The 11,839-nt window shown below is 39.4% G+C and overlaps 2 protein-coding genes across 2 annotated transcripts in view; both read left to right on the top strand.

Moving 5' to 3' along the window:
* Positions 1-11,839, top strand: part of LOC133422947 (NACHT, LRR and PYD domains-containing protein 12-like) — a 256,789-nt gene that overhangs the window by 56,343 nt on the left and 188,607 nt on the right. The window lies entirely within an intron of this gene.
* On the top strand, positions 1,606-2,414 carry LOC133423391 (uncharacterized). The gene has a single exon (XM_061713572.1). It carries the CDS (start codon positions 1,770-1,772, stop codon positions 2,412-2,414), a length of 645 nt encoding a protein of 214 aa, XP_061569556.1. The 5' UTR covers positions 1,606-1,769.

Below are 11,839 nucleotides of genomic sequence, written 5' to 3'. Positions count from 1 at the left end.
TCACAGCCGCTCGGCGTTGAGGTCTCTGTATCTGGCGCCTCTCAAAACTGCGCCGTCTTTTGTGGGACAAAAAACCAAAAGAAATCATCAAAATGACTTGGATCTTATCTAATCAAGCTGCGATGAGCGAAGCAAAACTGGCTCTGCGAGGCGTGTCCCAGCACTTGTGCATTTAATGTTCAGCGAAAACCTCAAGTGTTGTTTTTTTGTTTTTTATTTTGTTTTATCTAATGCTACTTTAATAACCTCAGAAATGGTTACTGACTACAACGACAGAGAAGCTGCTGCAGTCAGAACACCCGCTTCACCGCCAGGACGCTTGCAGCGTGATCATCCTGTTTGAAATGTCTCCTCGTCAGCGCCCGGCTCATACAGGCCGTCCGAAGACGACCTGGAGTCTCCTTCCACCTCCTTCCACCTCCTTCCACCTCCTTCCACCTCCTTCCACCTCCTTCCACCTCCTTCCACCTCCTTCCACCTCCTTCCACCTCCTTCCACCTCCTTCCACCTCCTTCCACCTCCCAGATCAACCAGTGCATGGATCCTCCGAGGAGGCGGAGAGTCTTCCTGCAGTGGGACCATCTACAGGCCCTGCTGTCCCCCAACAGCTGCGTCCACTCAGTCGTTTCCATCCACGGGTCACACACACATACATGTACACAGACGTCCCTCCGTCCCTCCAGGCGGGGCCGGTGGTCGGGGTGCAGACGGGGTTGAAGGGGGGCCCAGGTTACCAGTTCATCATGGAGCTTCTATTGAGGGTCATGAAGAAGACTTGACTGCTGCCTCCAGAACGAACCGACGCGAAGAAAACCTGCAGAGAACGAGGGGAGGACGTGTCAGGGCATGTGTATATGTATATATATGTATGTATATATATGTATATATATATATATATATATATATGTATATATATATATATATATATATATATATATATATATATATATATATATATATATATATATATATATATATATATATATAAGTGGTGTATATAAGTTTTCTTCTTCCTGCTCCTTTTCTTTAATGGTGATAATGTGTACTTCATGGAATTTTGTACAACATTATTTATATATATATATATATATATATATATATTGATATATTGATATATATATATATGTATGTATATATGTAAATATATATATGTATATATACATATGTATATATATGCATGTGTGTATATATATATATATATATATATATATATATATATATATATATATATATATATATATATATATATATATATATATATATATATATATATATATATATATATATATATATATATATATATATATATATTTATAGGTTGAGTTACACTCCCTATAAATAGAGTGTATAGAGTCGTCCGTTTCCATAAACTCTCATATGCCTAAAGTCTTGTTGTTACAGTATTGCAGGTGTAAATATAAAATTAGATATAAAATTGAGTTTAGTATCAAATAAAACGACAGTCTCATCTGTTTTTATCTGCATAAAATGAACCAAACAGATGACGGTGGACCAGGTGAACTCTTCTCAGAGGAGACGTCCTCCTATAATCTCTCAACACCAGTAAAGGTTGATGAAGCTTGTGTCTCCACCGACCTCCACCTCTCCCTCATCAAACACCCTGGTCTGCTCCCACCGCACCTTCCTGCTCTCAGACTAACATTCCTTCTGTCCCTGGTCCTAAATCTGCTGAAAGCAGCAGTGAAGAGACACAACAGCGTGAAGAAGAAGACTCCAACCTGGGAGAAGGATGTGAGCCTTTTATCAGAATGAAGCCGATCCCAGCGAGCAACGCTCCGCCTTCCTCTGGTCCTCTACAACTCTCCACCACAGGTTCCTGTGAGAGGAAGGAAAAGTCCTGCAGCAGGTCCCGTTCAAGCAGCTTTCCCTCGCCCACTCATGAACCTTCTGCAGAAAGCAGAGCCCTAAAAAGATGTGGAAGTTTCCCTGCCGGGAACCTGAGCAGCAGCTTTGAGGAGTTCACACCTGCCTGCACTGATGAGTCTGCTGGTGAAAGCTACAGGTTCCAGTGCTCCCGTCCAGGTCAGTACCAGTGCAGAGAGACGGCTCTGGTGTTCCACATGAAGGACGGAGGCCAGGTTCTGTACAGGATCCTTCCTTGGAGCAGGAGCCAGCTGAGCCCACATCACAAGAAGCCTGCAGGACCCCTGTTTGACATCAGGTGTGTGAAGGAGGGGTCCATGTGTCAGCTTCACCTCCCTCACTGTGAGATCCGCTCCACAGGGGGATGTCGCTTCTTGTCGGTCGCTCACGTGAACGATGATGTCATCGAGTTCATCAGGACTCAGAAGATAACAGAAACTCATGTTGTCATAAACAGGCTGAAAAGACGGAGGATCTGGTCGGTACCGTTACCTTCCAGCCTTCCAGCTTTTATCCTGAACGGATGCTGATGGAAACCCACTCATCTGACTGTATTTGGCCTCCAACTCAAGATGCTTTCTGTTTCTAGAGTATAATGTGTCTCCAGCTGCGTCTTAATCTTGTTAGTTTTCTTGTTTTCTAACTCTTCAGACAGATAAGATGGATGTTTGATACCAACTATAAACATGTATCTTTAACATATGAATTAACTTGAGTGAACTTATTTTAAATGTGGACGTGTTTTTTTCCCACAGAAATATATTTGATCATACAAAGACCTCAGTTCCTTCCTGCAGCTCACAAAAGAGCCTGTTGCTCAACAAGATGTTTTTCTGTTACCTTAGTTTTTAGTTTAGTTTAGTTTAGTTTATTTTCGGTCATGACACAAAAAAAAACAAAGAATAAAAATGACAACAATAAAACGGATACACTGTTCAAAGAAAACATTACAAAAAAGTTTCCAGTATACAAATAAACAAATAACATCTAGACTGAAAATGGTGTAGGCTGAAGCAAAGCTTATTATTTGCCTACCCTCAAAAAGATTAATTAAATTAATGAAATAAAAGCAAGAAGTAAGAGAAAGACTGCCAGTAAAACAAATTGCCTCCATGGGGATAACAAAAATTCCTCAAGAAATAAAAAAGATTTTTAAAATAAAGGTGCAGTCTACATGTTTCCTTCATCCTTAAAAAATCTAAGCAAATCACCAATTAAATAAATACCCAAATCAACATAGCAAGCATCACCACTGATTAATTTAACATAAAGAAATCATCCTTCTTTTCAATGTTTTTTTTCAAGGTTAAGGTTCTACATAATTTCAAATCCCTCTCCAACTTATTCCATAAATCCACCGCTGCCACTGTAGCATCTCAGTTTAGTGTTGGTTCTGATTGTTGATTTCCTGTATCTCTCTCCCCTCTGAGGTTGTAATGGCTTTGTCTTAAATTAAACATATTTTGAACACAGTCTGGCAGCATGTTATTGTTGATTTTGAACATAATCTGTGCAGTTTTGAAGTCCACCAGTTCATTGAATTTAAGCTCATTTGAATCTATAAATAATTGGTTGGTTGAGTGCTTGTATCCAACTTTGTTTATGAGTCGCATTGCTTTTTCTTGGAGTAAAAATATTGGTTTCGTGATTGTCTTAAATGTGTGTCCCCATACTTCTATACATTACGTTAGTTAGTACGTTGGTTTTATTAAAGATTGATACAGAAGTTTTAGTGAGTTTAATGTTAGAATATTTTTACATTTATATAGAATTGCAATGGTTTTTGATATTTAGTTATTTTAAGAAGTTGACGTGAGGCTTCCAGGACAGCTTATGGTCAATAACCACTCCAAGAAACGTATTAACAAAAACTCTTTCCACTTCCACATTATCAATAGTGATTTGTACACTTTGATTAATAGGTCGATTTCCAAAAATAATACATTTAGTTTTACTTTTACTATTTAATGATAACTTACCTTAAAACCAGCAAATGAAAGCTCTTAATGGGGAAATTTTGTATTTGTAAAGTGAATTTTCACTGAGAATTTGTCCCCAACAAAAGTAAGTTTTTGTTTGTAGCTTACAGGTTGATGCAGCCAAACGGAGTTGATGTCAGAGTTTTCTTTTAATAAGTGTCTTCATATATATTCATGGTCACTACTTTTATCTGATAAAAGCTTTCACAGTCAGTGAGATTTATTCACCTTTCCACCTTGCAGCAGACGTTAGATTAGGTGTGTGAGTGTGTGTGTCCTTCACTTTGACATATTTTACATATTTTATTAACAGATGAATTTCTGATTCTGTAAGACGACTAAAATCACGGATGTAAAAAAAGAAAAAGACGAGACAGTGATGGTGCAGTATGTGTAGTGTGTGTAGTGTGGTGATCAATGCAGTGTTTATGTACCACTGGCATGTATGTAAATGAATGTGTTGCAATAAAAGGAAAGAGAAACAAGGTGGGGCACTATATGTTGTTTTTCAACATATTCTCTATAGCTGATATAATATGAATTACTCATTTGTGGGATCAATAAAGTTGTTATTTTTGCCATCTGAGAAAATTAAATATATTATATTTGGTGCCTAGCCGTTTCCCAAGTATATTAGTGCGTGTGTGAATGAATAAATGAGACGTAAAACGTACATTCCTTTGTAGAAAGGCGCTTTAACAACATTATCGTGTGTAATTCATCCAAACTGCAGAACTATTGATAGATTACAGACTGTAATTACATTAATTAATGACAGAAGACGGATGAAGATTGTTTTTACACAAATTTCTCCTCGAAACAGACTCGTTGTCGTCGTGCTTTTAACTGTTTATTGTCAATTTAGTTTGAAAGGAACAACAGGATGTACTTTTGTCATTTAATTCTTCTAGCTTTACCCTGACTGCAGTTACCTTGTATAACCGCTAGAGGGCGAAACGTTGTTACGACCGCCCTCTGGTGGTGACACTAGAAACCACCGTTTTCTTCCACTTAACGATATTATCGTCTGTAATTCATTTGAATTACAGAACTATTCATAAATTAGCGACTGTAATTACATTAATTAATGACAGAAGACGGATGAAGGTTGTTTTTTGCACTATTTTCTCCTCGAAACAGACTAATTTTGCCTTTTTAACTGTTTATTGTCAATTTATTTTGAAAGGAACAACAGGATGTACTTTTGTCATTTAATTCTTCTTACTTTACCCTGACTGCAGTTACCTTGTATAACCGCTAGAGGGCGAACTGCTAGAGGGCGAAACGTTGTTACGACCGCTCTCTTGTGGTGACACTAGAAACAACGGTTTTCTTCCACTAACGACATTATCGTCTGTAATTCATTTTAATTAGAGAACAATTCATAGATTACCGACTGTAATTACATTAATTAATGACAGAAGACGGATGAAGATTGTATTTGCACTAATTTCTCCTCGAAACAGACTCGTTGTCGTCGTGCCCTTTTAACTGTTTATTGTCGATTTATTTTGAAAGGAATAACAGGATGTACTTTTGTCATTTAATTCTTCTAACTTTACACTGAGTGCAGTTACCATATATAACCACCAGAGGGCGAACTGTTGCAATCCTCTTATTGAAAAAACACCATCAAATACAATTTATACTATAATATATGATATATACTATAAATATATATCATACTGTAACGTTCTGGGAGAGACGTGCTGACAGAGTACTATAATATATCATATATACTATAAAAATATACTATACTATAACGTGCTGACAGAGTACTATAATATATGATATATACTATAAAAATATACTATACTATAACGTGCTGACAGAGTACTATAATATATGATATATACTATAAAAATATACTATACTATAACGTGCTGAAGAGTACTATAATATATGATATATACTATAAAAGTATACTATACTATAACGTGCTGACAGAGTACTATAATATATGATATATACTATAAAAATATACTATACTATAACGTGCTGACAGAGTACTATAATATATGATATATACTATAAAAATATACTATACTATCACGTGCTGACAGAGTACTATAATATATGATATATACTATAAAAATATACTATACTATAACGTGCTGACAGAGTACTATAATATATGATATATACTATAAAAATATACTATACTATAACGTGCTGACAGAGTACTATAATATATGATATATACTATAAAAATATACTATACTATAACGTGCTGACAGAGTACTATAATATATGATATATACTATAAAAATATACTATACTATCACGTGCTGACAGAGTACTATAATATATGATATATACTATAAAAATATACTATACTATAACGTGCTAACAGAGCGGCCGTCTTGGTCCAGACCTGGTGACGTCACATACGACCAGTGGAGGTTAGTGGTATTTCAGAATCCTAATTACTAATTAATCACAATCAGTCCAATTTCAAGCTCATTTATGGGCAAATTATTTGATTGAAAACTTCACAGTTTTAGGCCCTCTTAGGTACGTGGCTATTTTATGTTTTACTATGAATACAATTTGGATTTTGTGTCCACAGTAGAAAACCTCCAAAGCTGTGATAATGCCCGACTTTTTATTCCACCTGGATGTGTGGTGGCAAAAATTGTTGTTCAAAAAGAATGTCAGGATACCTCAGCTGTCTTTCGGAAGTTTAATGAAAAGAGGAAGAACATTCAATTGAATGGAGTCACACAGAGCAACCGGTCACATGAACCGTCTGTCCGGAGTGAGCTGAAGAAGATTAGGGACAGGTTATTTTATAGTTGGGAGCTGGAAAAGACAAAACATCACCCATCACCCTGGCAACCGTGCCAGGGTCTGTGTCAAAGGAACATGACCTTGGCATAGGAATGAAAACAGGCAACAGACAGTGTTATACCAAAATTTTCCATTATCCATTCAATTTACAAGAACATTTGGGGAAAAAAGTGTCTGCTGATGGAAGCAGAGAAGTCAGACTTTAATTTGACCTTTTTTTTTATACAATATTTTTATTAATTTTTCACTTTTACAAGCAAAGAATGGATACATATTATGATCCACAGAAATAAAAAGCAGCAAATAAACAAACAGAAGAAAAAAAACAACAAAACACCAGCTCAGATTCATATAAATAATACCCTGGGTTACTGTAAAAATATACAGTATGACCAGTCAAGACATCAGGCTCTACATAGTTCAAGTAAGGCTCCCAACCTTTATAGAATTGGTCTATTTTTGAATGTAATATACATGTCAGGTATTCTAAAGGCACCAGATCAAACACCACTCTTTGCCAGCCTTTAATAGTTGGTACTTTGTAATCTGTCTCGCGCTGCCAGTAGTGGTAGATCCCTGTGCGACTACCACCTACATGGTAGCAGGAGTTGGTTGGGCTTGACGTGCCGGGGCAGCTTGTACACAACCCCAAACCTGCCTGGTCTCATGTGGTGTGAGTCTTTAATCCATTACCTGGAGGGCAATAGGACTGGGGAAGAGGACTAACAAACCAACTCCACCCCTCCCACATCCGACCAATTATGGTCAGTGGTTGGACATAAGGCTAGCAACCTTATTCTGGAAAAAAGTATATGCTACGAAAACCTCAGTGAGAAAGTCTCAACCTGCTAGAGCACAAACTCAGAGCGGGAAGAGGCGTGTTGACAGTTCTGATGACACCCCTGGAGGACAGCCAATGACGTCTCATGGACCGAAGCTTTTGTCCCCCAAATACCGTACTAACATTGCAACATGGAATGTTAGAACCCTCTACCAAGCTGGAAGAATTCACCAAGTAGCTGCAGAAATGCGAAGACTGAAGATAGAAATAGTTGGATTAAGCGAAACAAGATGGTTAGGAAGCGGCAAGACGACCCTACAAAGCGGGAAACTATCATATATTCTGGCCTCCCTGAAGAGCACCCAACACATGTGAGAGGAGTAGGGATCATTATGTCAAAGACAAGTGCAAGGAGCCTGAAGGAATGGGAACCCATCTCAGAGAGAATCATCATAGCAAGGTTTACTTCCCGCTGTCAAGACACGACTATCATACAGGCATATGCCCCCACCAACGATGCAAGCGATGCAGAGAAGGAATTGTTCTATGAACAGCTACAGGCAACCATGGCCAAGCGCAAGAAGAGAGACATCACCATCCTCATGGGAGACATGAATGCCAAAGTGGGATCAGCAAATAGCGGCAACGAGAGAGTGATGGGGAAACACGGGGTTGGAACCATGAACCACAACGGAGAGCTCTTTGTTGATTTCTGCTCCGTAAACGACATGGTAATAGGAGGCACATTGTTCCCACACAAGGAGAACCACAAAGTGACCTGGAGATCACCTGATGGAGCATATGAGAACCAGATAGACCACATAGCGATTTTTAGAAGATGGCGAGGAACTCTACAAGATTGCAGAATAAAGAGAAGTGCGGATGTTGGCTCGGACCATCATTTGCTCCTGGCTCCCTGTAGAATACGTCTCGCTGCCGGTAGGAAGAAAGAACAGAAGACATTTAAGTACAATGTGCATAGGCTGAAGAACCCGGAAATAAAACAGAAATTTGTACTCACCTTGGCAAACCGTTTTGATGCACTGCGCTACAATTCAGACGAGGAAGAAGAGGAAGGAGAGGATGACATCGAAGCGGAATGGTCCATCATCAAAGAAGCATATACAAGCACATGTGAAAAGGTGCTGGGAAAGGTTAAGAGAGAGCGGAAGGAGTGGATGAGTGATGACACGTGGGAGAAAGTGGAAGAAAGGCGCAAACTGAAAGCAAAGATCGACACCTGTAAAACCAGGAACCAGAAGACCAATGCCATGGAACACTTCAACCAAGCAGATCGGGAAGTCAAGAAAAGCTGCAGGAGAGACAAAAGGAAGTGGATATCTGACAAGGCTGCAGAAGCAGAGGATGCTGCTTCCAAACAAGACCTGAAAACCCTGTACAGCATCACCAAGACTCTGAGTGGAAAAAGAAGGCAAATGAACAAACCAGTAAAAGACAAGGACGGAAAACTGCTGGCAACAAAGGAACAACAAATGGATCGCTGGAGAAACCACTTCAAAGAAATCCTCAACCGCATACCCCCACGGGATCCACCAACAGTGGAACCTCCAACAGAAGAGCTAGGTATATGCACTGGACCACCAAGCAAAGCAGATATTGATAAAGCCATCTCATCACTCAAGAATGGGAAAGCGGCAGGATCTGATGGGATCCCCCCAGAGGCATGGAAAGCGGCAGGAAACCTTTCGGTTGAAGCTCTACACCCGTTGCTTAACAGGATTTGGCAGGAAGAAAAGATACCTTTAGACTGGAGGAAAGGCACCATAGTAAAAATACCCAAGAAAGGAGACCTGACTCAGTGCAAAAACTGGAGGGGCATAATGCTCCTTTCAGTTGCCAGTAAGCTACTTTGTAGGATAATTCTCAACCGTACAGCAAACGCCATGGAATCCAAACTGAGAGACAACCAAGCAGGCTTCCGACCTAACAGATCGTGCAGTGACCAGATTGCGACCCTAAGAATTATCGTGGAACAATCTGCAGAATTGAACTCACAACTGTATGCTGTTTTCATAGACTACGAGAAAGCGTTCGACTCAATCGACAGGACTACACTGTGGAACATCCTGGCTCACTACGGAATCCCCTCAAAGATAATCAACATGATTAAGGTATTCTACACCGACTTCCAAGCACAAGTATCTCATGAAGGAGACCTGACAGAGCCCTTCAACATGGCCACTGGAGTGCGGCAGGGATGCCTCTTGAGCCCGCTGCTTTTCATAACGGCGCTGGACTGGGTGTTGAGAGAAACCACCAAAGAGGAAAGGTTAGGGATTCAGTGGACTTTGACGACCATGCTAGATGATCTGGACTTTGCAGATGACCTTGCCCTCCTGAGCCATACCATCAGCCAGATGAGACAGAAGACACAAAGATTAGAACACAGCTCAGGTCAAGTAGGTCTGGTCATAAACGCAAGCAAAACCAAGGAGATGCGAGTAAAAACTCTGGGGAATGCCAAACCTGTGTGTTGCAGAGATACAGAGCTAGAGATAGTGAAAGAGTTCACGTACCTAGGGAGCGTCATCAGCAGTGATGGAGACACATCCAAGGATGTAGAGGCACGCATAGGAAAGGCAAAGGCTGCCTTTGCCCAACTAAAACCAGTCTGGAGGGCCAGGAACATCTCCCTCAGAACCAAGCTACGGATCTTCAATTCCAATGTAAAGACCATCTTGCTATACGGGTGCGAAACCTGGGGTCTAACACAGCTGAACACTCATAAACTTCAAACCTTCATCAACTCAAGATTACGCTACATCCTAGGCATCTGGTGGCCCAAGAAGATCAGTAACCAACACCTCCTAGAGACGACAGGGCAGGAAGCAGTAGAGATCACAATCAGGCGTAGAAAGTGGAGGTGGATAGGACACACATTGCGAAAACCACCATCATCCATCACAAGAGCTGTGTTAGACTGGAATCCCCAGGGCAAGAGAAGGAGGGGTAGACCCAGACTGTCGTGGAGGAGAGGAGTCAAAAAGGACCTAGAACACGCCAATACCTCATGGCATGAGGCGCGGAACATCGCTAGAGACCGCAGCAGATGGCGACACCTAACTGAGGCCCTATGCTCCAGACGGGGCAAAGAGGATTAAGTCAAGTAAGTCACTTTGTAATACAATACAGCCTCCGATTATGTTTTGATATTAAGTGTTGTCTTAGGACGCCCAACACAAGAGATACAGGGTCCATATCCAGTTTTAAGTCCAATATCTTTTCTATTTCAGATAGCACATTAGACCAATACACCTGCAGTTTACAACATGACCAAAAACAATGAGTTAGGGTACACATTTCTATCTTGCATTTAAGGCACATGGGTGAGAGATTGAAGTCTACGGTTGGGGGATATGTGCATTCTGTGTATCATTTTTAACTGTATTGCTTGGGCGCGATTGCAAACTGAAATTATTGAATACATCCTTCCATTCTTCATCATCAATTATGATGTTTAGCTCCTTCTCCCATGTGCCTTTAAGCTTGTCTAGCCCAACCGGGGTGTGAAACACAGAGCTTTATAAAATAGGCTTACAGATATCTCTCTTCCTGTTAAAAATAATAATTTCTCAATAGGAGAGCTTTCATGGTTCTCAACCAAGGTAGTACTGTGCAACATATAATACATTACCTGTAAATAACAAAGGAAGTCATTTCTGGGGATAGAATATCTCTCTATCATTTGTTCAAATGTCATAACCATATTATCAGAGTAAATCTCTCAGTCTATGAACACCATTATCACCCCACTGTTTAAAACCAACATCCACCATCCCAGGCTGGAAATCAGGATTATTCACAATAGGGTTAAAAACAGATTTTAACTTTGACTTTCCTTCGAGTCTTCACACTAATTGCCATGCCTTTAATTTGACCTTTTTAACGGTTTATGTCCTTCTGTGTTGTGGCTCTGTTGTCTCCACCTCGTCTCTCTTCATTAATTATTGAGAGTTTTATGATGTGTAAAACAGCGTAAATGTTATGTGGTGAAAATGTGCAATAAAGAGCCATCGGTAATATACCCATATTATTATTATTAATATGTTTAATATTACTTGCATTAAGTATAAAGCTCATGAGTGTGTTGAAAATTGTCGGTGTTGTCTTTTTTTTTTTTTTAAACAAACTTTATTCAACATTTTCAAAATTACAAAATTCCTTTGAGGAAACATTAGTTTGCAACTGAAACATAAATTCACAACACACAAGCGAATATGTAACTATACATTTTTTCCAAGATAAACTTCTAAATTTAAATAAAAAGAAAATAAATAAAATAAATTGTCACAAAATAAAATAATCACAGGGGTTGACATTTCAACAAAAAAGTATAAGTGTAGCAAGATTGTATTTTAAAGAGCAAGAGACTCTAACATGGTTT

Source organism: Cololabis saira, chromosome 22, assembly GCF_033807715.1.
Source record: "Cololabis saira isolate AMF1-May2022 chromosome 22, fColSai1.1, whole genome shotgun sequence".
In the NCBI taxonomy this organism is placed as follows: domain Eukaryota; kingdom Metazoa; phylum Chordata; class Actinopteri; order Beloniformes; family Belonidae; genus Cololabis; species Cololabis saira.
Note: the sequence above shows the minus strand (reverse complement) of the source record. Positions and strands in the feature narration are given on the sequence as shown.

Excerpts from the sequence above, each read along its gene's own strand:
- LOC133423391 (XM_061713572.1), top strand. The coding sequence starts at position 1,770 with ATGAAGCCGATCCCAGCGAGCAACGCTCCGCCTTCCTCTGGTCCTCTA.